At 39.9% G+C, this 26,263-nt stretch overlaps 1 protein-coding gene across 4 annotated transcripts in view; it reads right to left on the bottom strand.

Annotated features, from left to right (window-relative positions):
- Positions 1 to 2,241: 2,241 nt before the first annotated feature.
- The window catches only part of NRG3 (neuregulin 3), a 490,307-nt gene continuing 466,285 nt past the window's right edge, over positions 2,242 to 26,263 (bottom strand). For 3 of the 4 annotated variants that reach the window (XM_063405996.1, XM_063405994.1, XM_063405995.1), the window contains 4 exons: positions 24,466 to 24,592; positions 17,182 to 17,309; positions 9,989 to 10,159; positions 2,242 to 5,903 (listed from right to left, as the gene is read on the bottom strand). In XM_063405996.1, the coding sequence (XP_063262066.1) occupies positions 5,396 to 5,903; positions 9,989 to 10,159; positions 17,182 to 17,309; positions 24,466 to 24,592 (934 nt within the window). In that variant the 3' untranslated portion in view covers positions 2,242 to 5,395. Of the gene's footprint in view, positions 5,904 to 7,709; positions 7,843 to 9,988; positions 10,160 to 17,181; positions 17,310 to 24,465; positions 24,593 to 26,263 lie in introns of all 4 variants that reach the window. The other variant, XR_010081338.1, reaches the window with a different exon arrangement.

The raw sequence follows: 26,263 nt of genomic DNA, 5'->3' as shown, positions 1-26,263 counted from the left end.
TAGAATATCACTCCTTGTTTACAGGAGTGTTGATCAAAGCGGAAACTGTGAAATACTTTCAAGCAAGGAAGAGTCAGTGCAGGCTGTCAGTGAGGTGTGAGCACTCTGTCTCTGAAGCACTGGAAGCAGTGCTTTAATAATACAGAAACAAAACATAATTATATTTGTTCTAAGGTACAGGACAAGCAGGAAAAAACTGAAAATTTCTGCCCCTTTTCCTTTAATCAAACACTACCACTGTGGTTATTAACAAATTCAGTTAATTTACCTTTGCTAGCAGGTAAACCTTTCAACAGGTAAACTGGGTTTTACTATTAAGATGAAAGCACTCTTACCCCCTGCAGCAGACAATAGATGACTTTCCTCCTCCACTCTGGCTTTTCTAGTTATGGGCTACAATGGTGACTTTCTACTGTCTCTAATACATTCTGTATTTCTTGCAAGAGACTACCAATTCCCATGGCACAATCCTCTGATTGCTGTGGAATAAAAATGGAAAAAAAACAAACCCCAACCCAAACACTATTTATTTATTACTAATAAAGCTTACTTTATTAGTAATTTTACTGCTGTTGTAGCTTTTTCATTTCTATATCATGTTTGAAATTGACTATGGAAAATACAGAAATCTTGCCTGATACCATGATTTGGAAGTGCAAAGTTTAAACCTGAAAACTGAGTGTCAGTTGTTTTCCTGTAAGCAGACATCAAAATAAAAGAATCACAACCTTGCTGTGAATTCAACAACAATGCAGTACAAAACCAAAAAAAGATTGCTCACTTTATATTTTCAGCAAGATAAATAACTATATTATTCTATGGATAATTTAAAAATAAAATTTAGATAAAATCTTGACCTCTTTAAGGAAATCTAACATTGCAGCTTTTGGACCAAAAGAGGAGACCTTATGATTATGTGTCAGACAATATAGATAATGGGTTCATCGACCTGTTAGCTGTTGAAATAAAATTTAAAAAAAAATATTTCACAAAAGCTGAAAAATCTATACTAAATATTTGCTTTTCCCCAATCACCTTGAAGAAAAACATTTTTAATTCATGGCAAGCTAATAAATCACTTCATAAGCTCATTGTTTTCCTAAAGTGTAAAGAGTTTACAGGGAAATTTCATTTTATTGAAAGGCAATTGATATTAATAACACTTTCAAACCCAGTTTTTATCCCAGGTCTGCTCCTTCAAGCTTTAAATTTATTTACTGCAGGTAGCACTCTTTCAGAGTTCTTCTTTGGTATTCATTTGCAGAATTTCTTATAAGAGTAAGAAATGTTCAAGTAATGTCCAAAAGGAGACTTACAGGAACCTAGGGATAAACTGGGCAAAGGAATCCAGATTTTCTCCCTGCTTACAGGAGAAGTAGATGTGAATGAACTGCTAACATTTCAATTTGGGGCCTATCGAGCACATGCTTGGTCATAGGCACATGCCATCAGCTTGCTGGGTTTTTCTGAGTTTGAAGGTGAAGGATACTGCTGAGTGGCTCTGGGATCAGCCACACGGTGGCAAGGTCACAGCTGCAAGAGCCTGGCCAGGGACACAGCCCTGTGCAAGATGGACTGAGACACAAACTCTGCCAGGGAGCCTCGCGCCGAGCTGTGCCGGGAGCGCTCGCGCTCCGCCGCGACGCTGAAAGGCAAAATCAACCCGAGCAGCACGGACTGGGGATGGGATCCTCCACTGCCAGACTGCACTGACTGCAGCAGCTGAGAGCGTGGCTGGGCACCAAAGCCGTTCCGAGGAGCTCTTGTTCCACAGAACCACCTGTTGAGCTAAACACGCGCCTGAAAAAATCACAACATTCCAGCTGTGGGCCTCGGGGTGCTGAAGAGTTTTCAATGGTAAACACTATGGAATGTGCCCATACTTACCTACATTTCCTATTTCAAATGCTGGGATTTTCTACTGGTTTTTATATATATATATATATATATATATATATATATATATATATTTAGGGTTATTTTGGATTGTTTATGAAGAAATTTTAAACAGAAATAAATTAAAAAAAAAAGATCAGGATATATACCTTTCACAATTCTCCATGGTGCTGTGCTGGAGACACAGGCTTTCTCTCTGCTCAGTTCTGAGAAAGTTCAATTTATTTAGTCAGCTGCTCTCCCAGTTTGCTTGAGTGCCATGCTACATGTATCAATTTTCACACCAGACTACACCTGGAACTTCACAGGTCAGATAAAATTTTTAATTAGGATCCACGTAAACGACTGAGTGCAGAGCCTCCTCTAGGGGGATTACAGACTGTCTCCAAGGCTGGGAACAGATGCACTTTTAGGAATGAATTGCATTTCTCAGTGACTTGCATCCCTTTGAATCCAAGAGTTCAGTGGGAGCAGAAGTAAAGCAAAATTTGGCCTACCATGTCGGCTGTTCAGTGCGGCTTTCATGTGGATGCTTTACACAATCAACTGCCAGAGCTCAGAGAAAATGTTGCCCCATTCACTGTAAAACAGGAAGGTCTACAGAGGAAAACAGCTGCATTAGAAAACCACACAAACAACATTAAGGCTACCTAGTTGGATGTTTTCAACCCTTTTTGTTTTCCTCTGCAAACAATGACAGTTTCAATAAGATCTGAAGCGATGCTCTGAACAAATAATACACTAGTCTGTCATGGGTTAATATTAACATCTCTCTATTCAAACATGCTGAGAACTGAATAGAACAGTTAACATATAACAGTCACACATCCTTTGCTGAGTACAAGATCGTATCTCTAACATGAACCAAAGATATCCTCACCATTTCAGATCTTCAGCTATCATTCAGTAAAACATTTCATTCTCTTAAATACATCGCTTGTCTCCTCTTTCTGGGTCTTTTGGGGGTGCTGCATGAACACATTCTCTCCCTAAAGGCATTGCTTATGACATGATTCTTTCTTCAACTGAAATCTTGCTGTGTGTTCCCCTAATGTTCCCAGAGGTGAATTTGCAAAGCTTGGGGGAGGGAATATCTTAAATCTAAATTGAAAAGATTTAATGCTTAAGCATCAGTTTGGACAGGATTCTGCACTGTATTGCAGAGACCCTCTCGATCAAATTTATGGTGAACAATTCATTAATTGTGGTCACCATTTGAAAATTGTTGAACCAGAGCTTTATACAGTACCCAGTTTTCATATAATATGAAAATTCAGTTCTGTTCACAGGACTTATGGGCAGAGGCAAGCTCCCCTTGCTCATGTCCTGAGACGGGGGGATGCAAATGGCAGAAAAGTCAAATGATTGTAGGGGTGCACAGCTGAGGCTCACCTAATGCACCCTGCCTGTCAGAGGGTGTGTGTGGTGTGGGCTCGGGGCCATACCCACCCCAGTCTGCTCGGCTCACGCACTGTGGGATTGTGCCCAGCCACCACATATGGCAGCAAAACGCCAGAGTGAGGCCAAACCCCACGGGGATCCCACTTCACTGCTACAACAAAAGCTCTCTGTCTTTGCAGAAGGGAGTCTGAACAACTCACACTCCATCCTGGGGCATAAAACAGTAGTTTCCCCTCAAATACATTTCTGTTGAGAACACACAGCAAAGATTGCAGCCACAGAAAATTCTGTAAACAGGACAATTTCATCAACTTTATCTTTAAAAGAACCCCCCAAACCATAAAAGCAACCCAAAATAAGACTTGCTGAATGAAGAATCAATAATAATGTTTTTACTGCCTTAACAAAAAAAAATAATGACATACACCTTCAGCATTTCTTTTCCAAATTTACTTGACAGAGGTTAAGATATTGCTTTATTCTGACTCAACATACAACAGCACTGTGTGATTGATTGTGCTATTTTGGGAAGTCTTGAGACTTGTGAACTAGAAAGTCTGGGGCACATTAATAAATCTAACAATTGTTTTGCTTCAAAAGAATATTTTAATACATTCTTTATGTACTATAAATTTTTTAAATCAATCTCCTGGCATTAACCAGGGAAGGCTATTTAGCACTTATTTATTATAGTTGATTTTTCCCCCCGAGAATAAGCAGGTATTTTAACAGTAATAAACCCAGTTAAGGTGTGTCACTGAACCCAACTCATAGCAAAATTTGCACATTTTGTTACAATTTACGGGGGGAAGAAGGACTCAATAGAAAGCTAATGCAAAAAGGGCTTGTACTGTGATTAGGATATGGCAACCAGGGAATGATACATCCTCTCTAAGGCCTTGATCCCCTGCAGGCAGTGACTTGGTGAAAACCATCTGCTCGTAGAAAGCTCCATTAGAGTCAGATCTCTGCATGCCTGTGGGTGTGCCCACACGGAACAAGCTGCAGGGTTGAAGCTTTAAAGTTCACAAGCCTAAGCCATAATTAATTAAAGTGACTGGAGAATTGAATGCAGGAACAAATTAGGCAGCATGGACACTTATTGGCTGGATTTTGATCATACTGGATCTCCCTGACTCTTCTCTGAACAAGCCATAATAAAAAATAAGTTTAAAAAAAATACACACACACTGAGAAGTGCTCCTGGAGAGCTTACAAATGCCTTTGAAGTGTAAAAGTTTAGAAATGTTGAGGGGTGCTAACGAACAACAGAGTTTATGTTTCCACTTAAAAAAACCCAAACCAGACACCAAAACCAAACCTGTTGTAATACACATTTCTACATTTTCTCTCGTTCTTCCTCACTCTCCACCAAGGCAGCTCTGATAGGCAAAGCTCAGAAGATGGAACAGCTCTGGGCTCCTGACCCCTGAATCTCTATAGACCCCAATCCTGCTCCCACTCCTGGCCAAGCCCAAAGCTCATAAATTATTCCACTGACTTTCTTGGGGTGACTGACACATTGAATTAAGGTTGAGTTAAGCATCTGCTCAATTCAGGGACGCTGTCATCATTCCACAGCAGTACCAGAACTCAGAAGTAGGTGTCTGTGTGCCTGTTTTCAGGGCATGGACCCGGAATCAAGAGCAGAGGGGGAGAGGGGACTGGATCTGTGTTGGGCTCACAGGGCGTGTCCCCCGGGGTCTGAATCCCTGCCCAGCAGCTCACTGCATTGCTGCTCTGAAACCAGAAATGCATCTCAGAATGGTACTTGGCCTTTACTGAAAAAGGGATGCATAGCCAAAGCCTTCGGACAGCCGAAGAGGACCACGGTACAACCCTCTGTAACTGAAACTGTGTAATCCTGCCTAGAAAGCATCTGAAAGCACGCTTCATCCCTCCTGGAACTTTTCCCTTAAAAAAATATTTTGTTAAAAAACACTATGATATGAGGGCGATTGACTATTTGGTTTCTTCTAAGTAGATGCTCTTAAATTAATGCATATAAATAATTTGTATTTAACCTCCTCCCTTCCTGTTTAGCAAAGCGCCGAACGCGCGGACCTCTCGTTCCCCCTCCCGCAGGCCCCAGACGGAGTCACTTGGCCGATCCCGAGTCTCTCTGCGTGTCACTCTTCAAGACACACTGTGCCTCCCTCTCTGCCTTGGCCGTGGGGCTCATGGGCAGGAAGGCCGTGTTCTCGCTCGCGCCGCTCCCCGCCTCCACGCTCGCCAGCTCCGAGTCCTCCGACCGCCGCGCGTCCCTCAGGATCCGGATCTGCTCCTGCACAGTTTCCAGCAGTATTTTCACCTCGTGCTGTTCTGCTATTAGACAATTACTGACTGGGGAACTCACGTTGACAAGTTCAGCAGAATAGGAGTTTTTGCACCATTTGATGCCTGTTACTTCAGGAACGTTTTGCATTTGCATGCAGGCTTCGTCCAAGCCCACAGACGGGATGATGGGAACGGAGCTGGCCCTTGAAGAGGAATAGCCGACCAAGTCCTTCTGATCCACGTTATTAAAATATGGGGTTGTCTCTCTTGAAGGCAGTTGCATATTTATTGAAGTATTCTGAGGAGTTTTTAAACCACTGGACGAATACCTGGAAAGAAAAAAAAAGAATTCTCGTTGTACATCAAGTGGTCAGATGCAACCAGCAGCAGGGACACTGAGTGAGATTCAGTGAACTGTGCTGAAGAGACACACACCATTTTCTCCTGAAATAGAGGAGCACTTGGCCGTGGTGGGGCCCTGGGGAAAACAACAGGCTCTGGAGACTGCTTTTGATTCTCAAATCTGCCAGTGGCAAAGCACTGCTTTTCTCTCAGTCTCATTTCACCCACCAGTAGATGAGAATAATGGTAATTTAAAAAAGAAATTTCAGAAGTTATAATGTAGTATTCATTTTCTTTGAAAATAAATTTGGAATTCTAGTCCTACATTTCTGATCAGGGAAAAGGATTGATACTTTCTTCAATGTCAGACAGTTGTTTTTGGAAAACACTTTAAAAAAAGTGCAGATAAAAAGAGCATTAACCACTCATGGCTGTATATTCTTTATTTACATAGGAATGATTGTCTGTACTCCCCTTCAAACAAGCAAAGCATCTAAGTGCAGTGTACCTCTGAAAAAAAAATTGTTTTTCAATAGCCCGTACTCATAATGTTGGCCTGATTTGTTTTATTAGATTTCATCTGGAAACAGAGCTAATATATAGGACTTGAGCAAATGTCTGTGTTCTCTTGATACTCTAAACTGTTAAAAAAAAGCCTTTCTCCTCCACTAACACATATTATAACAAGATTTTATTCATTGGGAGTCAACTTAGTGAATTTTTATCAACATTTACACTTTGCTTCAAAGCCAAACTCTGTTTTGTTTACAAGAAATACTTAAAAAAACCCCAAAATGGAAAGTATAATAAATATAAAATAAACAATGAAAAAAAGAAAAGATGTTTCCTATCTGAAATTAGTACTTCTAGAAATATGGTGCTCTAGGATTTACTATATTACCAGTCATGATTGCTAAGGACCATAGACATCACCTCAGTACCAGAACATGATTTATTTATAATCAGCTTATCACTATTTAATAAGGCAAGGTAATGGTGAATCTAATATGTTTTATCCATGGATGAAGAGAGCAACATTTAGATCTGGAGTGGAAGCAGGTGGTCTGACTTGAAGGGTATTATTCCAAAAGCTCCTTAAGCCTGCTGGACCTCACTAGGGGTATCCTTCTACTCACACGTGCCTCCTGCTTTTTGGTATGAGCAGAAAAAGGGTGAAGGAAGAGAAACTGAATCGTATGAAACTGCCAGAGCCCAGTATTGGCACAAACAGTCACTGACTGGAAAGGTTTCCCCTGGCCCCACGCTCCTGGAGGGGTGCCAGACAGGAGGGAGCAGGAGACCACGGCAGGCTCATTTCCAGCAGAGTGCCACTCACCTGTAATTAACTCGTGTGTGGTGGCACTAGGTTTGTACAGCTCCTGCACACATCCCCTGCCCATGCAGAGCCCCGCACAGCCCTGCAGCAGAACTCTCCTGGCACCCCAGGAGGTGCACCTGGGAGCTCTGTGATAAGGAGGAAGCGCTGGGAACTTTGCTGCCAGGTGAGGAAAGAGATACTGCTCTGGGAAGTGACGTCCAAGGGAATAACAGAGCCAGCAGCTTTCTGGGATGTGGGCTAGAACTTCTTGTCTGTGCTCCACAGCTGCAGCTACATCTGAGACTCAGCCTTGGTTAACTACAGGGGCACTGAGCTTAGACACACCTGTAGCCATCCATGGAGGGGCTATGTACACCAGCTCTCAAGAGTCAGGATGAATGAAATACTGATTAGGGGTATTATTCCTGAGAGAGGACAATTAAAAAAAAATAAATGAAAACAAAACAGTGCAGACCTTTGGGTTGTGCCCATTCTTGTTTCCTTTGCTTATATATAATTGTTCAAACGACTATAGCTGGAGAGATCGCATCAGTTGCATTAGTCCCTTTTTTGGTAATTCAGGCCCTAAATATATTCTGGGCTGCACCCTGAAAACAAAGGGAGTGAATGTTTTTAATGAATTTCACATGCAATGTAGGTATTATATGGATGATATATAAGCAAAACCAAGAAAAGACTGAATTAAAACGGGTCTGATGAGAAAACAGTAACATTTGCCAGTTCCACAACAGAAATTCCATTATTCTTGGTACTTTGAAAACTAACTGGCAGCAGCAGTGACACGTCTCGAAATGCCTGGCGTGTTGCCATAATATTTTTGGAAATACAGATAGACGTACCAATTTTACGCCAGAATTACATGTTTCTGCCCCATGCTCACAGGGCTTTCAAAGGAGAACTGAGGTTGAATTAAAGTGCATACACTGTGTGCAACAGGTGAGGTATTAGACTAGAAGGGATATTACATCTAAACCATGTGAGACTTGGCTTTTAGTTAATTACAAACTGATCCATGCTTTAGTGTGTGACACCAGACTGCTGCTGTTTTCAATAGACTGAGGCTTACAACTATAATTGCAGAACCTTAATTACATTTTCCTATAATTAACTTTCCCAGAAACACAGTTCCTCTAAAGAAATATATCTGGGTTTTTATCTGAAAAATTATTTTGTCTGAATAAATTAATTCATGTGCATGTGTTTCAAAGTGCAGCTCTCTCTCCACTCTCTTCCTGAAACCAAGCAACAAAAGCAAACATTTATAAATATTCAACAGTAATTATGTTATACAGTGTGTAAGAGTCTGAATTAAAGAACGAAACTGAAAGAAGCACAATAATTTTACTGCCCGCTTTCAGAACAGATATCAGAGAGAGACAGAAGGGACTGAAACTTTAAATATAAAATGGATTTTACTCAGCATAGGTTTACAATCCCTATCCCAGCAGCTTTGCTGTAAGCCCTGTGGCTAAAGGTGTGCAGTGTACCATCCTGACAGCAAGGACCATGAAGATGGATGGGAATCATTCCAGTGGCTCTGCCAGGCTCTGGGCCAGCCTTGTTGGCACTTACACTGATACACACTGATATACACAACCCCCAATATTCTACCTGTAGCCCTGACTATGCCTCAGCCAGGCTGCTACTGGGTGAAGCACAGAATGCTCACACAAACCACTTCGATTTGTGCATCCCGATAAGGAAAGATGGAGGTGAAAAAGGAGAAGGAAGGAAGTAGTGTAACTTCTGCAGGGGACAAGGGAACTTTTCATTTGGTCTGGAAATCTGATGAGAACACCAACACTGTGAAACCATCAGATATTTAGAGGGTAAACATCTTAAGTGCACAAAATATGAATGAACTGCTTGAGTGGATTGAGGCCAGAAGGGCTCACAGGCTGGTCCCAATATCAAATTTTGCAGAACTGCAAATTTAAAATACAGGCCAGTACAAGCTGATACTTGTCAGGTTGCACACTGATTTCCTGGACAAGAGTACATGCAATTACCCACGGCTTTGCTGTTCTGTGCCTCGCTCCTCAGCCTGGGAGGAGGCTATGCCATTTCCCAGAGCCTGCATCATACAACACTGCTGCTGGAGAGGGAAGGCTGCCAGCCTGCTCCCTCCTGCAAGGGTGGCAATCCCAGTAGGAAATTTTCACATATCACACAAACGAACAACAATATATTTATTGCAAAAGGCAATAAACGAATTTTTTTCCTCAGAAGAAGCAAATAGTAACAATGACACAAGTGGGAGTCAAACTTATTTAAATAAGGCACCACACACCCAATCCCACCTGCAAGTCAGAGTGAAGAGTTTCACTGTGACTCACAGGTGCAACTGGGTGGGGTTTATATTCCATTCCAGATGCTACTCCTGTTTTATATAAAATATGCTTGTAATATTCTGGAAAGTCTTTGGAAAACTATAGGGATATGTAAATATTATGCAAAATGTGTCAGCAATTGCAAATGACTTCAAAGGCAGCTGTAGGTCCTCAGGAGAACCTCTGAAACCCAGACCTTATGTACAGCTGGTGCTCACAGTCAATGTTCTAATAAACTGAACTGAAAAAGGAAAGAAAAAATAGCATATTTTTTGTGCATTTTTGAGGACAAACCTGTAAGAAGCCATCTACAGAAACCCGCTTGTCAATGTGCATTATGTTATTTGAAACCCCACTATTTTACAAGCTGCCAGCTGGCTCACTTCAGTTCAGCGTTACTCACCCGTGACAAGGTATCGTGTCCTGGTCTGTGAGCCTGGACTCTTCGAGCTGTTGATATGCTGGTCCTGTAATTCCATTGAACCTACCCCGAGGCAAGGGAGGAGTCCTCCGAAAGGCATTTCTATGGAGCATCCCGCTTTTTTGTCCTGGGCTGCAGCATGAAGAGAGACTTCTAGGAACAACACCGAGAGTACAGTACAAATTATCACAGCAAAAGCATAAAATTCTGCAAAGTGAAGGTTCAGGATTAATAATGTGTGGATTACTGATCTCATAAACCCTGCTGTGGCAGTCTATGATGTCAGTAGAAATTCTCTGTGAAAATTTAATAGTACAATTCACCATTAGCTGCTGTTTATGCCATTATTTAATACATCACCTCTCTTCTAGCAATGAAAAAAATTGCCCACTATATGAAATGTTTTCTTGCATTTGATGAAGGATGCTTCTCTTTTCCATGCTGCATATCATAATCCTCCTATAGAGAGTTGAGTCCTCAGACAGAATAAACAAACAGTACAGCTCTCTCATAGGCACAGCTGAATTCAAAATCAGATCCTAAACTGAAAGCCCCGTATATTATCTATCAGCCTGCGAGGTGCTGCTTCCTGATACAAAACCATTAAACTGAGAAGAAGTGTAAGTGAAGAACATAAGTGAAGCTTATGAACTGCAGACTGAAGAAACCATCTAAGACAAGTTTTCTCCACCTTGAACAGAGTTTCTAAATTATTTTAGTCCTGTTTTATCTACAGATTGCTTTGTTGTTTATGTACACTGACAAATAGTGTGCTTTTTGCTTTTTCTTTATATGATATAACAGAAACTTGATAAAAACAAATCATAATTTTCTACTTCTTTTAGAAAATTGGTTTTGTAAATGTTTGTCTGGGGTTTTGGAAGGAGAATGGATTTTTTGTTTTCATTTCATGCAGGAATGAAAAAGCATCTAGAGTCCACAGTTTTGGTATATAAACCATAAATTTTCTAATGCAAAAATATGGGGCAACAGAAGTAAGGCAAGGCATAACCCATTTTTACTGCTAACAGGTCTCAGCACTGCATGGCGTGACTGAATATTCATTTTTCAGCTACTCGTATTTCTCTTGGCATCTTCTAGGTCTCAGAAATGCATGTGTTACCTCATATTCTCTTACATCTTTAATGATAACTTAACACAGGTTTTGGAGATGCCTTTTACGAGTCATTATTTTTGGCTGTGTGAATAATTCCAACTTATGACAGAATTCAGCAATGCAAAAGACTTTTGGTAAGTTTGCTTCTTTTTTCCTATTATAATGTGACTCAAAAGTAATCTGCATTTTTTACCTTGTGGGAACTTTAATTATAGTTAGGGCCACATCTACTCCCAAAGCAATTCTTGCTTGGGACAAGTACCTTGGAAAAATTCTCTTTGAGTGTACATTTCCATTAAAATCAACCTTTTCCGCCCAAAGTTAAAATAAAAAATGAATTCAACACTCTCTATCCTACTTCTCAGGCTAGCAGTGTTCCATTGCAGTCTAACCTCTGTTTTCTTCCACACCTTTACTTTTCTAGTGCTATTTAATTGAAAAGACCAACAACCCATAGCAATAGCATTCCCTCCAGGATTTTTGATGCTTCCTTAAAAAGATTTTTCCTTTGCTACTAAGGAGGGTGTGAAAAAACCTTTTTAAAAATCTGAAATACTGGCCTCTTAGTTCTGAAGGCTGAGTTCGAGTTGCAAGCTACAGTTCATATTCTGTCAAAATAACACCACCACATCACAAAATAATTGACAATTTCTGCTCAGGAGAGCCTGAGATTAATACCGCAGGGGATCTTAAAAGATGCAGGTGAATGAATAATTTGTGACGGAAAATGAATTTTTGGGATTTTTATTGACTTGAGCACAGTCATCAGTGGAATCCAAATGTAAACAACAAACTTCAGATTGATTACAAATCTTTGAAGTTAGAGATTTTTATTGTTTAATTTGTGGTTGGTTTGATGCCTTTGAGCATCTTCCTTGTTGGATGAGAGCACATGATCTCCATATGCAAATTCACAAAAGCTCTATTTGTAACAGACATAATTTCAACACATACAGCTATACCAAAGGTAATGGGGATAAACTGCAGAAATGCTGAGACCAAAGGGATCTGCCACACTCCTGCAACCACAGAACTGCCAGCACTTACATAGTCTAAGCAATTTGTTGCTAATGTGAGGTTCTTATGCTTTCAACATTTCTGTCAGAAAAAAACCAAACCAAAACTGAGGGAAGAATGAGCAAAAATCATGAGGTCATGGACAAGACAAATTCACTATAGATCAGGAAATACCTACAAACAGTGCACCTGCAAGCTTCACAGTTGTTTCTCCAGGCACAAAAAAACTCTCTAAGAATTTCTGTTAGAAACTCTATAGGAAAGGATCTCCACCACAAAGCTTTTCATTTTACACAAAGCTGATATGAATATCAGCAATGTAAATGTAATGTCCCTCTCAGACTTCTCTGTTGCTCATGTGAAAAATTCCTCCCTCTCAGGCAAACAATGGTTTTTGGATTTCTTCAGGGAATTTGTTTTCCTTTAGCCAACATTATGGTTTTTTAGCCAACATTTCCTCCTCCCTGCACTCTAGTCTAATTGGGTAAAAGAAACCAGCCCACATAAGCGAGCCATTCAATAAAACAGACCAATACATAAAGCTGTAGCAGATATGTCCTTAAAATCTATCAATCAATTACTCCAGAATAAAAAAATCAGAATATGCATGAAGTGGTTCACAAGTGATGCATAAACTAGGGAGAAATACAGTTCTGCTGAATTAATGTTTTGAAAAAAGCAGTTCAACCATCCTAAAATTAATTAAGAACTTGGGATTCATTCTTGCCAGTTGTTTTCTGAGGGAGTTTTCTTTGGGTTGGGCAACTCAGTGAAAACAAAGTCTGATCCTACAGGTGGAGTGTTCTTTTCTTGGGGCACATACAAAACACCCACGTGCAGTTACCCATGTTCATGAAAAGACCAGCAGCGTTTTTACAGTAATTCTAGAATCCTTCTGTACTACCCTTGAGTTGATTACCACCCACCCAGTAAACACATACCCCAGTGACAGAGCCAGCTGCCAGGCAGTGTCCTCTGATATCCCCTCAGAGCCACCTTTTTAGGCTCTTAGACAATCTACTGCTAACATTTGTATGGATCAACTACCGAACCTTCAACCGATTTCAGTATTAGTAAATACAGCCTGCAGCTACAAATCTACTCTTGATTTCTGAAATGTGAGCATTATTGATTCCTTCAGAATATTCTTTTATTTGGGAATAGTTTGTTTTGAGGCAACTCAGGGACTTTGGAACTCTATCAAAATCCTTCAGTGTGTCATCTGGTCACCATCCTGGTGACAGAACAACAGGAAAAGGGAACAGAGTGTTTGAGGTACATCAGTTGCACTGAGTTTAATCATCTGCCATAACTCATAATATACTTCTTGTAGGGCACTGATCAACCTCCATCCTAAATTGATGATGACATCCAGGCTACTATTACAGAAAGTTGTTCTATATTTAAAACTTTGAGATTCTTTTGGGTTTAAAATTATTTCTGATGAATATTCAGCTGATATATCTGCCACCACACTCCTTCATTTTAAATAGGTCTTTCACTTCTCGTTGTGTTTGCTCTCATGTACTCACAAGGAGCAGTCATACACCCTTCCTGAACTGAAGACTGACATAAGACAGACTCCTAACACTTCCCATGGACCATGAATCATGAATTCCTCATCTTAGCTTGGGAATGCAGTTTGAGTCCATGGGAGCTGGGAGCCCATTTTACCTGCACGGTGCATGGTCACGCTATGCTGTGTTCCAGCTTTGTTCAGTGACCTCGGCACAAAAAACATCTGTCCCCAGTGTTGAGTAATTCTGTGAGTGCTGCACTGGTGAATGTCCTCCCTTCCCCACATGAGCTCTCGATATCTCCCTTTTAACCACCTCTGTGCATCCATGTTAGAGTTTTTCTGCCTCTCCCTACTTTCTCCCCTTAAAGGCATTAGACATGTATGACAACAGAGACTGAGCTTGTGTAGAGATCCAGCTCAGTGCATCATCCACTACCTGCTGCTGGTAAGACAGTAAGCAATTTTTTGCCTTTTTTATATCTACTGCAACAATCTTCTCCCCCCACATTTGTCCTAAAGTCTCGACTATTCAAATTCAGTATAATTGGTTCCTAGTTACTTTGATAAATTCTTCATCTTCCTAAATATTTGACACTTGCTAATCCATCACCTCATGTTACAGTTCCCATTTTATAGGTTTTGCTACCAGACATGAAATTTCATGAACTGGTTCTTCTAATTTTTTTTTTGGATCAAGATTAATGAAACCCTTTTGAAAGCTTTGATTTCCACATTTCACTTCCACTTTGACTGTAGGAATGTCAATTTTTATACATTTGATTCTGTTCATATTCTACCTTTGTCCTCCCAACTTTTCATTAAAAAATGAAATCTATTAATTCAGGATTGCCCTAACTGCTTCAATTATTATCTCTGTCCCACCATCAGTTTTGCTTTTTCTTTTGGAAAATGGCAGATTCCTTACACCTTCTTCCTTTGAGGCTTCCTCTGCCTTTACATTCTTAGTTGCTTTAGTTTACTAAATGTGCTCTTCGAAATCCCATAACTTTATTTACAGAATAACTTTAGTTTACTCTTTCCTCTACTCTAAAGTGAATCACTTACATTAGCAGCAAAAAGAGTAAAATGCTTACCAAATGAAAAAAAAATCTTTACCACTTTTTTTTTTTTTTTTTTTGTGGTGTGAAAAGTTCATTAAAATGAAAACAGAAATTATTATTAATTTTAGGGTAAGTTTATCCTATTTTGGCATTTTTGTAAGACAATACAACTGCTCCAGGCTGAAAGCCTCTGCATTTGGCTTTCATCATGGCATTCTCTGAAATGAATCTCTCTAAAATCAAGGATGACTGAATCCATGAATGAAAGTCAGGATGACTAATTACCAAGAAAACTGCTATTCAGTGGGATAACAACTCAACCCATAATTATCAAAACTCTAATTTACTTCCATCTATTAGAAAATGAGGCAGTATGAGTTTCCTTCTTACCGAGATCAACAGATAATCCAAGACAAATTTCTGAGCACATTGTATACATTGCAGGAAGTTTACTGATTAAACACATTTGTTAATTTTGAATTCTGACAGTTTTAAGAGTTATTTTACATATGCAAGCAGAAGATGTAACATTATTCTACGGTAACAGCAGTGCACAATGCAGGCACAACATTTTAGGAGATTAATAATAACGCAGGCTAAATATTTTTTGAGATGAAATTTCAATTTTCAACTTAATCTCTGCATTAATTCTTTTTGTGTAGCTGAGGTTTGTTGAGACAGAAAATTGCTATTATCCCTTATCTGAGTGAAATAATTAGCTGGTCTCTGTCAGTCACATTTCAGCAACTCCAAATGATTCCCTGCATTGACAGTCTTACTCTCAGGTCAAAATTTATTAGTTTCAGGACCTGGAAACAGCCAGCTCCTGATTTTAAGAAATAATCACCCATCATTAGTGTCCTTGAAAACACCAGCAGAGAAAACAGGTCTGGATGTAGAGCAAAGTTGCAATCAGAAATAAAACAATAGAATTTAGAACAGCATAAAAGAAAGAACCTGCAGAGCTGATATAGTTTTTCTCAGCTCAGGCAGGTTTGGAATGAAATTAAATGAAAGGATATTTAGTATAAAATCCTCATTTGACCACATTTGACCATTTGTCCACAGTGAATACTATTTAGAAAATAAATTAGGAAGCTCTCACATGGTGCATAAATTAAAGACAGTCTTAAATGTTCGAGTCTGTTGCATGTTTTATAAAACGAAGGCCTTGTATAATAAATCTTCTCTTTAAAACTACAAAAGAATTCTTTATAAATTAACTAGTCATCCCACTTCTTACATTAGTTCTGAAGTAAAGACATTTCTTGGATATTGCAATCACACATTAAAAGGTAAGGGAACGTCACTGAGTTTTTTCTGAACTTCATGTTGTGACCAAATGGTGACAAAATTCTTCCTAGACCTTCTGTAGAATGCATTCTAGGCAGCAGTCTCAGCTCATCTATGCTTAATAAAATTATTAAGCAGGATTTTGAAAATTTCTGTGTAAGAAGAAAAAAGGCCTAAGAAATGGATCTGACATGACAACTGGCTATATTTTTTTCATGCCAAACTAAAGGCTTAAGAAAGGTAAAAGCAGATAGGACCCAAATATCCCTTTCTGGCTTACATGCAGCACCTTGCAGGTTAAGGAAATCACTTATTCAAATGAGAAAAAACACAGCTGGCTGAGAGACTGCACTGAAAATGCACCAAATACTACTGAAGCCAGATCATAACCTCATGGAATCCCAGACTTTTTTTTCAGTATTTAGAAGAAATCCTTTTAATAAACAAGTCTTCCATTCCAGATTATCTAGCTGAAAAAATTCCAAACTCATTTTTTCTTAGCCTTTTTTCTCTCTCTCTGTGACTGGACCAGATGTTACCACTGTCATTCCACCAACACTAGTGCTTGCACCAGACTCCAGTTTTGTTTCTAGTCCTGTAATGAAGCACCTGCAATCTTTCTCATCCAAAAAAAGTTAGAAGCAGAGTTCTAATTTGAGTCTCACCCAGTGATGGGTGACATTCCTCTTTTCTTTTTTCTCTTGGAAACAACCACCCAAACTTTTTTAAGCCTCATTTTCAAAGGCCACCAAGTTTTCATAAATAAGCCATTATTCATTCCATGTATCTTTTGTTTAAGGAAACGGTGAAAAAGGCTGCAAGTTTACAACCAAGTCCTGCTGCAGCACATGAGCCATTAACTTCATGAGCATCGCTAAGGAAAGTTTTGTTTTGAATGGTTCATCCTCCTCCAGCTGCTGCGCTGGCTGGGCTGTGCCTGCAGCTTGGACGGTGGCTGTAAACGCGTCCTGCAGGGCTGGCACGGCCCGCAGAGGAAGGCAGGAGCAGCGCTGTTCCCTTTCATGTCTGCAGCTAAGGAAAGGCCTGGACATGTGCTCAGTGAGCTGGCGAGGCTCTGCTGGCAGCGCGGCACGCAGCCCTCAGCCAGCCCAGCGCACCGCGACCCCGCCCGCGGACACGCGGCCCCGCGCAGACGGACCCTGCTCACCTGTGGTGCTTGATGGGCTGGGCTCCTCTGTCAGGAGACAAGGCCTCGGGGAAACACTGAGGGCCTGAAAAGCTGGACTCCATCACCTTGTGCAGAATAGGCCCCGGATGCCTGTCTGGTTTGGAATACTGCGGCAGAGAGAGTAAAATTAATTAATACTCACAAGACAAAGTGCGCTGTTGATGCTATTCACTCTGAATTCATATCAGAGCGGGGTAAGAAGGGCTCCAGTGCATTTTAAAATCAAAATTAGGCATTGCAAGTAACACATTCATTCAGTATTGTTTACACAGCAGAAGGGGCTAGTAACCACTATTCCCATTACATTCTGCACATCAAAGCACTCGTAGCAGCATTAGCAGCAAAATTACAGATTGGTCTGCCCACAATGATGGGAAAAGCAATCCCTTTGACTAGAAGTCTGTTTTTGTGGCTGTCCATGCAGAGACAGATCACAAAACACATCTCAGAGGACAGGCAGCAACTTCTTGGGCCCTTCGGTGATTTCAGTCAAATACTGCGTTCATCATCAGCATGTACAACTATGAAAACCAAACTGAAACAGCACCTGTGTCATCAGATAAGTAAGAAAAATATTTGAATCCTATCCACAGAGCCAGATATCTTTCTGAACCAGTCTGAAATTTTTGACCTGGGAATATCTGTGCCAGTAAGAGCAGTGTAAACATAATTCTTCTTGTGGCAGGTGAAGGCACAGGGCAGTCTCTGAGCACAGATTGAGACACAAAGGTCTGCGAAGTAGACACTAGACATGAAGAAGAACAGATCTGTTCTTCTTGCTTTGTGATTCAACTACAATTAAAAAAAAAAATGGAAAAAAGATGAAAAAAAAAAAACCCCAGAAAATCTCTCAACCTGAATGGAGCCATAAAGTTGAAGCATAGAAAAAGCTGCACTTGGGCTTGTAAGAAGATTCCATGTTGTTAGTGGTCAGCTGGGCAATATCTCCGGGATACGAGAAGTTAACTCACATTTCCACTCAGGTGTTAAAAAGAAAGCAGTTTCCAGAGTTTTTACTTTGCACTACAAGGACCTGCACTAAAACGAATAGGTTTGTTTTCCGTTTTTTTTTTGTATTTTAGCACCCAGATATCTAAAAAATGGATAAAAATGGCCATCTTTAAAATACATTGGTATTGTGGCAGCAATTACATGATTACATGTTTTAGAAAGAAAATACAAATTAAAATATTGGAAAAAAATCACAGTGGTGAAAATGTCTTGTTATGATACAATAGCATAAAAATTCATGGAGAAGATAGTAAGCATTCATTCAAAAGACAGTTCTTCATAATTATTAGTTTTATCTAACAAAAGACCAATAACTCCCTAAAACAACAGACTATTATTTTCTGACTCTCACTTACTCTTATCTACATTTCTGTAGACTTCAGCAAGATCATAAAGGAAAGTCATACAAGAATATTCTTTTTAAATAAATAGGTTACATGTACTTTTAGTCCAGCCAGACTCTTTATGACCAATTTCTATAGATAAAATAACAGCTCTTCAGATTTTTCTCCACTACTCTTCTCCCTCTTTCTGTTGAGTGAAATACCCACGTTAAACAGAGTCAAAATCATTGCTTTCGTGCTTCTGAAGGCAAAGCTGTGAGTGGCAATATGCAAAAAGGTGCTGCATGCATGAAGTAAACACAACCGAAATAATAAGAAGAAACATGTTCCATTCCCATTTCTTTCAGTGACCATGATCTTAGATGTCACTTGCAAATGTTGTAGATAAAATATTCAGACAGAAATATGATTTTTAAGGTACTCATGTTGCTGAAGGTTTTAAACTTTAATAGTTATCCTGCCAGCTGCAGAAATGAAACCGGCTTTGATTTCTGACCTGAATAAATCAATTTGAGCTATGTAAAGAATGGCTTGCTAGTGCCAAGGAGCTATTTCTGCCCTTTTTTGAGTTTGTTCATGATACAAAATTGAAGGCCTGAATGGCCATGGGTATGAAGTAGATCATGAAGAGCAGAGATAAGCTGTGCCTTTTGCTGCACCTCTGTTTCAGGTGGATGTGGGGTAACACAGAGCCTTTCCTCATCACAGCTGAGGAACACCAGGACCCCAGAAGCTGCTCTGATACTTATCAGCAAACTTTAATGAATGTCCAGCACCCAGCACCTCTCCGGCACAGCCTACAAAGGTGGGTTTTTTCCCCAATTGAACATTTTCCCCTTTTCAGATATGCCACTTAATACACAATTCCTGTAACAGTCACAACATTCGTTACTATAAAAATGTGAATTACAATTTAAATAGAGGTGTGAATATACAGGGAATTCTAACAATGTAATTGAACATACCTGGATGTACCATGGTATTCATACATTTCAGTGTATTTGAACACAGTTGGGTTTATTCTCCTTAGCTTAATTCCAAGTGCCAGGTCCCTTTTCTAAGATCACCTCTGGAGAAAAATACCTCCCAACTATTGTGAAGAGCTCACAGCAGCATCAGCTGGTGCCCCCAGAAGCACAATCTGGGATCACTCCCCAGCCATGTCCCAGCAGGGCTCCTCCTGCTCTCTGACAGCTCAGTTCTCACCTGGGCTGAGCTCCATGGAAGCTCTGACTGTTGTGAGCTGCTGAATATTCCTCGTGATGGAGAATAAGCTGTGAAACCCTTTCAAAGGCCTGTTCCAGTGGGTTGAAAGCATCACTGAAAGCTTATCTGTATTCGGGTTTTTTAAAGGTTTTATTGCCTTCTTGGTTAATTACCTGTTCTTGTTTGAGCAATTACTGAAAACACTGAGGCAAATAGCTAAATAAATTAAAGAATAATGATAGCTTAAAAAATATTCTGCAAATTTTCAATTTTTCATTGTTTCATGGAGAAAATAATCTATTATGTGCAATTACTCAACTCTCTGACAATAACAATTCCACCCCCTGCTAGGCAATGCTAAGTGAATCTGCGAAGGCAGCCTGAGCCAGGAGACAAGAAATCAGCCTTTGTCACTGACCTGCTGCATTACTGTGAGCACAGAACTCCCCTGCTCCACGCCTTGAAAGCCCTGCTCTGAAATGCAGGGCTCAGGGATAACAAATGCCACTCGAATGCTGCAGAGAAGCTTGACACTGCTGTCCTGGTGTTATGTAAACAAAAACACCCATCCTCCCCCGGGCTTTACTTAGCTCTTCTTCCCCCTCAGCAAGTCTCCCAAAATAGCAAAAGGTCCAGACACTCATGTGGCATTGGAAGAGAGGTGATGCGGGGATCCCATTTCAAAAAGAACTGAGAAGGCAGAGGGGTCAGCTTTAAATGCCATTCAGAGAGGTTGCCTCAAGGAGGAAAAGAGCCAGTGACTTTTCTGGGAGGGCTGAACTTGCACTGAAGCTCATCAGGTGGTGCATTTCACATCCTCTCTGTTCCCCTGTGCTTTGTTGCCAACACTGGCTCTAGGCAGAGGACAGCAATTTCAGGTTTGTCTATTCTGGCAGTTCTTCCTAAGAACTCATGATATATTGGAAAGGGAAATTTGGTCTTGATTTTAGCTGATAAATCAAATGGTAACTGAGATAAAACCACAGAGTAATCTTTTAAAAGATTTAAAGTATTCCTTGCTTGACATATATTAATTGCATTTCCATCACAGTGACTGAAAAGATTTTATTTCCTACTACTATGAACAAAAGGCAACAAGATGCAAAAGGAGCATTTTTTTTGTCCCTTGTTATAAGAATTTCAGAAACCTGGAGCTCGTGGTTGCAAGCTACTAGAAACAAGTGTAGTGAAAATTGAAACCACACAGTACAGCATGAAAAGCATATTAACTATCTCAGAGGGAAAGTGATGGGAAATTAATAGATCCCCTTGGCACCATGGGAGAAGGTATTAAAAACCACAGGGATGAAAAAGGCCACTTTAAAAAGCCATGACAATTCTCAGAATCACTAAAGGAATGTCAGGGTCTCAGCTGACTCTTTTTAATTTTTTTTTCCATGACATTTACCAAGTTGTGAGAATTTAAAAAGAAACCGTCTACTGTATGTGGAAAAGGCAGGTAGGAATCAGGAGCCAGCCCACCTCCTGCCACCTGCATGGTGCTTGAGGGTGCACCAAGCACTTGTCTTTCTAGATGGGGAGAGGGATAATTTCCTTCCTTTTGACTATGTGGAGACCTAACTGTTTGCTGCAGCCCTGTAAATATCTCTTGAAAGGAGGATGATCTCTTTGGGAAGGGATACACAATACCTGGGAAAGCCTAAGTTTTATGCATTAGGTGAAATCAGTCTGAATCTCCTGTGTATCTCAAAGATCCTGAATTAGAAGCTGGCACATCTATCTGAATAAAGATAGAAGAATTGGCTGAAGGATTATATCAAGATTACCAGTACATTAGTCTTTAAATCTGAGGAGCTAGAAACCCTGGCAAGAAACACCAAGAATTTAAATATGTTGCTGCCAGAGAGTTTGGGAAAAGCAGTGACTTGGAGGAGATTCAGTAAATCCTAGGAGCTGTGTTCTAATAGGTATTTATGAATCCTTCTTACAGGACACAGTATTTTTCATCTAATTTGTACCTCTAAGAAAATAATGAAATTGCTACCAAGGATAAGACTTGTTACAGGTGAGCAGTGATGAGCAGCAGGACTTCAGAGAGAACACAGCTGTCCTGACAAAACCCAACCCTTTATTCCACTTTCCAGAATCACAATGGAGTGGAGGAGATGTAATACATTTGAGTGTGGGAGGAAAAATTACTTCACTGAGATTGGTCAAGGTCTTTGCAGCCACAAACCATTTGAAACCCTGTCTGCTATACCCTGGGCCTTGGGAAATAAGCTAAACCTCCTTGTAAAGTAACACATTTGGAAAGATAGATGAACCTTTTACTAAATACAGAAACCTCTCAGTCAAAAAGTGATGGTTCTTTCAGATTTGTCATCAAGAATAAGGAACCTTTTGCAACTTTTCTCAGGTCCCCACAAAAGCATTCCCCTCCATGGAAGAAGAAAGAGCTGTGTGAAAAGCCTGAAAGCATCACCAGGTCTATTCAAAAGAGACAAGAGAAAAATCTGGGAGAATCTTCTAGGGAAAGACAGAAAGGGGACACAAATGGGAAAACTCTCAAAACTCTCTTGCTTGTAGAGGGAGCATGTGGAGTGAGAAAAGAAACAACTCCAAGATTACCTAAACCAAAGCGCCAGACTGGAGGAGTGGTCTCCAGAAGATAACTGCCCTCATTTGTTTAGGTTTATTTATTAGCTCCTGGAAATGAGGAGAACTAGGATTTCTCCCCAGGCCCATGTGGTGGCAGCTGCAGATGGGAATGGCAGAGGGATCACATCCAGGCTGCCTGATCCCCTTTCCACCCGGCAGATATGCCCCAGGCAGATATCTTGTCTCTGAGGGGGAGTCACTCACCCATTCCTACAAAATACCTTTCCAAAGTCCCTTTTCTGCTGCCTTGACAAATCCCTGCCCTTTTCCCCCCTCCAATCTGGCAAGTTTTGTAAATATTTCATGAGCTGCCTGCATGCATTCCTGCACTAAACTCTTCCTAACAATAGAAACTGTTATTACACAGTTACACTACATCCTGCACAAGGTCATTCTGTTTTTCCTCCTTCCCATCTTCCCAAAGGGTGAAAGCATTAAAGGCAAGGACAAAATAGTTGCCTGCAAACAGCCACAAGAACATGGTGTGTTAATTACCAGCACTCACAGTGCTGTGAGTGTATTCAGCAATATCAAGCTGAACAGCACTAAAAACTGAAAAGCAAATTTGGATTTAAATAGTAAATATAATCACGGTGTTCAATCTCCATGTCCAGAATCTATGAACTGCTATTTCAGCCATTATTGCTATGGTTATGGCAAAAGAATATGACAAAGTATAGCACAGAATTACAGTGAGAAAATGGCAAAGAGCATATTCTTAGTGTTAACCAAGGCTTTTATCAAAGTACAGAACAAAAGGATCACGAACTTTACCTTTTGTTGCCATCATTACAACCAACAACAATCCCAACAGCTTTTCTTTTAGGGACTAGAAATAATATAAGGCTGAATGGAGGAAAAAATTGCAGAAGGTTCCCCAAACTGTGATTATGTCCATTTAGTGGAGCTACCTTCCTTCTTGAAAGAGTACATTTTTCCTGAATTACAAAGCGTATCATGAGCACATATAAGAGCACCACAATGGTGTTCCTAGAAAACAGAGTTTTTAGTAAATACAAGCAATGCTCTGGCAGCCTCTGTGTCTTAGGAGGGAAGCTCCGCTTGCTCTAAATTGGTTAAAAGGGCTTACAGTTATCTCTAAATTAATTGGATGTAAACTAGGAGTTGAGAAATCTTTGGTTAAGTGGGCATGAGTGCTCACCTTTGCTAAATTCCAACAATTTTGATGGAATCTGGCAAATAAGGTAGTCACTCCTTTAAGCAACACTAAGATACTTTTTTTTTTTTAAAAAAAAAAGGAGTTAATAATTTAGAAAGGTTTTAATGCATCTTTTATATTTTCCTATTATATTGCTGCCAGGATCCTTCTTCCAAAGGCTTTGTTCCAAGTTAGACAGCACTGACTGTGTGTGACCAGGGGAAAGAGAATGTCATATACTGCAAAATACCTTCATAAAAAGATGCCAGGGCTAAATAAATTGGTTGTCTTCAAGTTCCTTATTTCAAACACGCTTTACATATTTCATGATTGTGAGATTGTCATGACTTACATATAATTATATTCAGAAAATGATTAAATATATTTTGAATTTAGTTTGAACAGACTAATTTCTTTCTGTAAACTAAAGTACCTTTAACTAAAGACCCAGAAAAATGAGACCATCTGCATGGTGTTCCCTTGGGCATTTGTTTACATGCGTAAATTTAGTTCTAGATTTTGAATTAACTCTGAATTAACTGTGACAAATCTCTACGTTTTTTCATGCAGGTTCATAAAATATTGAAAGGCATGACACCACTCAAGTTCAAGGACCCCCACCACACATACAGACATGTCTGACCTCAGGTATTGCTGGAAACCATAACAGTAATTTCCACTTGCAGAGCTGGGGGGCTAGGCAAAGTCTGTTACATGAACAAAATGTACCAGGATCCATTGAAACAACTTCAGAAAATAACATCCCTGCTTTCCATTAAGAGGCCTGACAGAAAACATTTTATGAAAGAGGTGAGAATTGTGGTTCCCATTGCTCAGATGTTAATAGCAGCATGACGATGTGCTGCCATCAGCAGCAGGAACTCAGCCAGGCTATTAAGTGCTGTAGCTGGCAGGATTACTTACATTTTGCAGCTGGACTTGGCTCTGTGCCATACACTCCGACTTTGCCATCATGCTGGAAGCATTCAGGCTGTAGGTTTTCCTATTCTGCGTTTCTTTCAGCTGTTCGTGAATTTGCTTTGTTTGCTTCCTGCAGAGAGAAATAAAATGCATGTAAGGAAGAGCTCGCTTGATCTTCTGCTATAGCCACGATACTTTTATAGCCACGGCTCCCTTTGTTCAGAACTTCCCCATATCAGATGAGCCAGCTGAGCTAATTCACTGATGTCTGATATTCCAGTGCAGCGGCTGTTTCCTGGCAAGGCTTAACAAAGGGGAAAAAAACCCTCTCCTCTGTTTTAAAATACCTTCTATTCTCAGATTACTATAATATATATAATAGCGTGCTCCTTGTGCCAGTGCAGTTTTGTAAGATCATCTATTGCACATTTAACAATAGCTGGCAAGTCAGTCTGAATAACAAAAAGGCGGTTTTGCTCTGATTTGGAAAAAAGGTTCTGGCAAATAAAACAGGCATTGGCCCTTGCTGGCTATAAAAAATTGATCAAGAATCAAAGATTTCTGCTTGCTGATTAGACTTGACCTATAACATATCTTGTATAAAGCAGCTTCTGCTTATATGCTTAAACCTGGAACAAACATCAGTATGGCCTCTGAGGCTGTGTTTTTGACTTATTATACTGTGATCCACCCTGTCAGAGCTAGGAATACCACTAGATGAATCCCCTGCATTATTCAGGAGATAACTGTACTGTTAACAAAGACTTTCTGTTTCTGCCACCCTATATTGAGTGGGAGTGACAAACAGTTTTTAAGTTCTGTGCATGATAGATGATATGAGGCAGCAAACTTTAAATATCACTTTTATCTTTTGCAAATAGTTATCTCAGCTGGGCAAAAACTGTTAGCAAAAAACATTTAAGGTCTTTTACGAGTTTCCTTTTTTTTTTTTTTTTGTAATAAGCTACATTGTCTGGGACTATCAGTTTTAAACAATTATGAGCAAAAGCTTCACTATACAATTTTAATTCTTTCCTTCCTTCCCTGCTTCCTTTCTCTCCCCAGAAGATGCATCTCCAGCAGTGAACCTACAGTGGCCTTGGAAACAACCCAGTAATGTCAAGCACTCAACAGCAGCAGCATTTCATTATGCCACCAGCAGGTTTTGGACAGCAACTGGTGCCATGCCAAATTTCTGAAGGAAGTGATTTCTGGCAAGTATTGAAAAGACATAAAGAAAATATGGCCTTTCTATACTGAAATTTAAATTTTAGCAAAGCAGTTTCAGCAGCATTTTGAAACATTTCTGGTGATTTGATCGTGGAAAGCCTTATGACATCATTAAGCTTGATAGGATCTTGAGCCAGGCAGTGAATTTGACACTGAATAAAGATTAAAATTAATTTAAATTTCTTATTCACAGTGGAATCTGTGTCTACTGCTGGAAGGTGTAAGAAAGCAGAGGAAAATGACTTCTTATGTATTCAGTGGAGGGGCCTGTGAGAGACAACAAGTTCCCTCAGTATGACAGTAAGTGGTGAGAAGTATCACAGTTCAGATATTCAATTTTAAGAACACAGTTTTTAATAGTTTTTGAGTCCCTTAGTTTTGGTACAGTATGACACAATGCAAGCTTAAATTCAACAAATTGTAAGTACCTGCTTAGAGGTATTTGTCACAGCTCGTTTCCTGAGCACAGGTCACAAGCCATAACAAATCCAGGATCAAAGTACCTGTTATACCTTGCACACTATATTGAAGCAAATGGAGAAGAATGAATTTATATTGTAGGAATGTTAAA

This window comes from Prinia subflava, chromosome 9 (assembly GCF_021018805.1).
Source record: "Prinia subflava isolate CZ2003 ecotype Zambia chromosome 9, Cam_Psub_1.2, whole genome shotgun sequence".
Taxonomy (NCBI): domain Eukaryota; kingdom Metazoa; phylum Chordata; class Aves; order Passeriformes; family Cisticolidae; genus Prinia; species Prinia subflava.
The sequence above is the reverse complement of the archived record's forward strand: the minus strand, read 5'-3'. Positions and strand labels throughout refer to the sequence as shown.